Consider the following 4,709-nt stretch of genomic DNA (forward strand, 5'->3'; position numbering starts at 1 on the left):
CCTCCCGCGCCGGGCCCTCTCTCGGCTCGCGGCCCCTCTCCCTCCCTCTCCCCTCCTTTGCTCCCTCCCTCCGAGCCCAATTGCTCAAGCCGCTTCCTTCCCCAACGCCAGCGCCAGTTCCTCTCCCGGAGGGGCCCGGGAAGGGCAGCGAACGCTCGACACTGGAAGCGCCGCGGCGGCAGCGGCCGGACCATGGCCGAGCCCCGAGGGGCCGCGAACCCGGGGCGCAAGGCCTCCCTCGCCGCCACCGCGCTGAGCTCGCGGAGCGCCGCGCCACCCCGCCCCCCGAGAGCGGACCCCAGCAGCCTGGGCAGGTACCGGGACCACGCCGCCGCGGCCGCCGCCTCCCGGGACTTGCACGGCTCGCCGATGCTCTCGGGAACGGGCAGCGGCCGCCGGCGCGGAGCGCTGTGGGAGCTGCTGGGGCTGCAGGGGGCGGCCCCCGCCGGCTGGCTCTCGGAGGAGCGCGCCGAGGAGCAGTCCCCGGCCGGGCCGAACGGTCCGGGGGGCGGCGGCGGCGGCGGCGGGCTGTGCCTGGAGCCCCACGAGCACGCGTGGATACTGGCGGCCGCCGAGGGCCGCCTTGAGGTGCTGTGGGAGCAGCTGGAAGCCGAGCCCGGGCTGCTGCTGCGGTGCGACCCGATCACGGGCTACACGGTGCTGCACTGGCTGGCCAAGCACGGGTGCCACGAGGAGCTCATCCTGGTGTACGACTTCGCCCAGCGCCGGGGGCTGCAGCTCGACGTGAGCGCCTCGGGCAGCGGCGGCCTCACGCCCCTCCACCTGGCGGCCCTGCAGGGCCACGACATGGTCATCAAGGTGCTGGTGGGCGCCTTGGGGGCTGACCCCACGCGCCGCGACTACAGCGGCCACCGGGCCTGTCACTACCTGCGACCCGACGCGCCGCGGAGCCTGCGGGAGCTGTCGGGGGCCGAGGACTGGGAGACGGCGGGCCGCAGAGGGCGGAACAACGTCAACAACAACAGCAGCGGCTGCGCCGCCGCGTGGACGCTGCGACGGACCCCGAGCGCGGTGGGCGCGACCGCCGTGGAGAAGAACTACACGCCCCGAAAGGAGAAGGACTACGCGGGCAGCCGGGTGGCGCAAATTCAGGGCCTTTTCCGCCAAATATTCCCCTTCTTCCAGGACCGGTGAGGGCGACGGAGACCGGAGAGCGCGGAGGGACCGCGACGCCGCGTCGAGGCCTCGGTCTCCGGTTGTCTCGGGCCCCGCCCGAAGGGGCGGCAGCTCGGGCCGAAGCCGAGCGCGCTGTGCCTGCAAGCGGCGGACCACCTCCAGCTTTGTCTCAGGTACCTGTCCCAGGTCTTCTACGGCCACCGGCCAGGAGACCTGGGGACCAGGGTACCCTCACCGAGACAGCAAAGACCAAGCCGCCCTGACGCCGAGTCCCAAGATTACAGGACTACGGAGTTAGGAGCGGGAGTGCCGTCCTACGTGGGAGAGGAAAACTTATGCTTCCAAGAGCCATTTCTGGGCAGGCAGAAGCTCTGGGTTTATTAGGAAGCACTCGCTTAGAAGAACGAGTTAAGACTATAAACCACGGATAACAGAGGAAACACCTAACTGAAGGCTTGACTCGGCTATTCCTGCGGGCAGAGTCACCCTTCCCCCCATCCTGCTCCTGACACCTCCAGGCTTTTACCGGTACTTTTTCTAATGTATCATGGATGACTTCTTGAGCATATTAAAGCGGAGTATGTTTTCCTTTCACATGACAAAGCTGTCCTTTGAGTGACTTTTTTTTTTTTTTTTTTGTCCATTAACCGCCGAGTGCGGGAAGCTTCCTACATTTGCAGGGAAGAGCTCACCAGCTGGCCACGAGCTAGTGATCGGGGCGGCTCAGGACCTCGTTCCCACAGCAGATGGCCAAGCCGTGCACTAGAAGGAGCTGCTTTCACCTTGGCTCTGAGTAGAGACACACAGTTTGCCTGTCCCCCGGGGCTCTTTGGCCGCTAGGTCTGGCTTCCGGCACAAGTCTCATCCTCGAGGAGTCGTCTGTAGGGGGCAGAGGGGTGGGAGAAGGGCGAAATGTGCAAGTGTACGTTTCTGATATTTTGTGGTGAGTCATGTAATTTACCTGGACTTCTGCCCTCCCATGAGATACACCCACTGGCACTTTTTCCGAGATAGGGCTTCTTTAATCATCGGCATTGCTTTTTCATTACATGTAATCTATAAGTTATAGTTTGGAAAATTGCCCCCATTCAGAAATTGTGTATGAAGACAGTAGAATACAGGAAGGTTGACTTTGGCCGAAGGGAGGGAAAAGCAGTTGGTGGCTAGGGATTCATGCTGCCTTAGAGAGCGGTGCATTTTCAAAATAGCACGGCATCCCTGGAAGCTTGGACAGCCCTTGCAATGGACTGTTGTGTCCCCAGCCCTCCCATCCCCATCCTTGAACACCAGGGAGAAATTGAGTCATCACAGAACACAGAAAGGCCACCCTGAGCTCATCCACACAGGTTTCCGTCTCCGCCTGGCCCGCCTGCTTGGCCCTCTCTGTTACCTCCTCCCGGCTCAAAACGTTACGATCTTCCCTTAATAACCCACCGGGTTCTTGTCATCCATGAAATGATCCAAACCCTCCCTGTCAACGTTCTCGGCCTGTGGTATGTGTCTAGGAACTACGCCTCAAAACAAATTGACACGGTGTGGCGTAGCAATAACTTTTTGTTCTCCATGAACTTCTTCGGTGTTTGAAAGGGTGAACACTTCCTGGATCCTGGCAGTTGCCATCAGCAGCTGGCACGGCCCACTCCACCCCCAAGCCCATTTTGTAGATGCAAATTGGGTGCCTGGTGCAGGGCTGTGGTCTCTGCTCCACCGTCTCTCCCTTGACAGCTTCCAAGGTGGGCGGGGCTGGGTGAAGGCCGTGGGGGCGGGGCCTTCCTGCCCAGCGGCTGGGGCTGCGGGCTCCCGGGCTTGGAGGGAACGTTGGCTTGCGCCGGTGCCCAGCGTTCAAAGGACCGTTAGAACAGCAGTCCCCTCTTCGTGGGAAAAGTCTGCCCCTAAGCATCTGAACTATCAGCAGATCTGAGGACCTGAGACAGGCATCTGCCCTGCTTCTTCCAAAATGAAAACCAAGTCAGCCGGAAGATTGGAAAGCACTTTGTATCGTTTCTCCCGGAGTCAGCTATTCTCCCGCGCAGATTTCCCTCATCATGTGATATTGCCTAGCCTACCTCCTCCATGTAAAATTGAGGTTTGGCTGCAGGGGACAAACTCCCATGCTGAAAAGCCTCCATGCCTCACATCAAGCCATTGGCATTTCTGGTATGCTTTTTGAGGCAAGACTGGTATGCTTACCCCAAGAGAAAGAACAGATTCCCTGAGAAACTGCTTTCCAGGGGAGCAAGACGGAGCTAAGCAGATGATGCAAATCTGCATTCTGGTGGAGCAGGGGACGAGGAAAGGTGACAGAAGCAGGCCTGTGACAGGTGAGCATGAGAGTTTCGGGTGGGTTGCCACCCAAGGGCGGGGCCTGACCCAGGCGAAAGGTGCAGGAAATGCTTTCCAGGGAGGAAGGTAAGGCCGGATCTGAGGCTCCAGGGGTGCGTGGGGCGTTGGTCAGTGGAAGAGGGGAGGGGCCTCCTGGCAGAGCCACCGGAGTATGTCTGGGAGAATACAGCAAGTACCAGGAAATGTAAGTCGGCAGGTTTGGCAGGAAGGCGGGAGCCGGGCAGTAGTTAAGGACAAAGCTGGAGAAGTGGGCGGGGGTTCAGATCACCAAGGGTCTCATAGGTCATGCTAATGGAGGAGCGTGGATTTTGGCCTAAAGGTAGCCAGGAGCCATAGAAGGTTTCTAAGCAGAGGAGTAACCTGCTGGGATTTTAGAAAAGTCACTCTGGCAGTCACATGAAGCATGGATGTGCCAGGGAGACAGTCGGGGGGGGGGGGTCGCAGTGGAACATCACACAAGCAAAGCGTTTCTGGAAAAACGCTTCAAGAAAAGTCATGCTTCAACTCAGAAGTTCACAGAACCCTGTGGAGAGCAGTGGCTTTCAAACTTTTTTTTCCTCCATAGAACTTGCTCTCACGAAGCTGACCTCGAAGCCCCACGTGTAAAACTGGTGAACACGGAGATGGACAGACGGTGGCACACAGCGACACCCCCCCCCCCCCCCCCCGCCCAGCAAAATTCAAAACCACTGGTGTGCAAAGCACTTAGCCTAGCCTGGGTTTGAATGCCGACTACCGATCGGTGACCTTGAGCAAGCAGGCCACTCACTCCTCTGAGTTGTGCTTCCTCATCAGCAAAATGGGACCAATATAACCTCCCCAGCAGGGTTCCGAGGGTTTCAGATGATGCATGTGCAACAGCCTAGCACACCGCAGGGCACACGGAGACCAGGAGAAGGGCGCCTGGGGGGCTCAGTCGGTTGAGCGTCGGACTCTTGATTTCAGCTCAGGTCATGATCTCACAGTTCCTGGGATCGAGTCCCAAGTTGGGCTCTGAGCTGTTGAGCAGAGCCTGCCTGAGATTCTCTCTCTGCCACTCCCCTGATTGTGTGGGTGTGCACAGGCTCACACGTGCACTCTCTCTCTCAAAAAAAAAAAAAAAAAAAAAAAAAAAGGGAGGGGGGACAAACGGGCTCAAGTCTCCCCCAGCCTTCTGGCCAAATCTGTGACTCTCTCCTCTTGGCAGCCAAGCCTCTCCAAAGGGAGGTCTCCTCCCCTCACTGTCTCCA

General features: G+C 59.4%; 1 protein-coding gene across 1 annotated transcript; it reads left to right on the plus strand.

Moving 5' to 3' along the window:
* The first annotated feature begins 24 nt into the window (after positions 1-24).
* On the plus strand, positions 25-4,152 carry SOWAHD (sosondowah ankyrin repeat domain family member D). Its single transcript, XM_049644791.1, has 2 exons — positions 25-3,458; positions 4,046-4,152. Exon 1 carries the CDS (start codon positions 193-195, stop codon positions 1,153-1,155), a length of 963 nt encoding a protein of 320 aa, XP_049500748.1. The 5' UTR covers positions 25-192; the 3' UTR covers positions 1,156-3,458; positions 4,046-4,152.
* Positions 4,153-4,709: the final 557 nt, after the last annotated feature.

Source organism: Panthera uncia, chromosome X (genome assembly GCF_023721935.1).
Source record: "Panthera uncia isolate 11264 chromosome X, Puncia_PCG_1.0, whole genome shotgun sequence".
NCBI lineage: Eukaryota > Metazoa > Chordata > Mammalia > Carnivora > Felidae > Panthera > Panthera uncia.

Bases quoted from the DNA above. Each gene is read 5' to 3' on its own strand.
- SOWAHD (XM_049644791.1), top strand. From the start codon at position 193: ATGGCCGAGCCCCGAGGGGCCGCGAACCCGGGGCGCAAGGCCTCCCTC.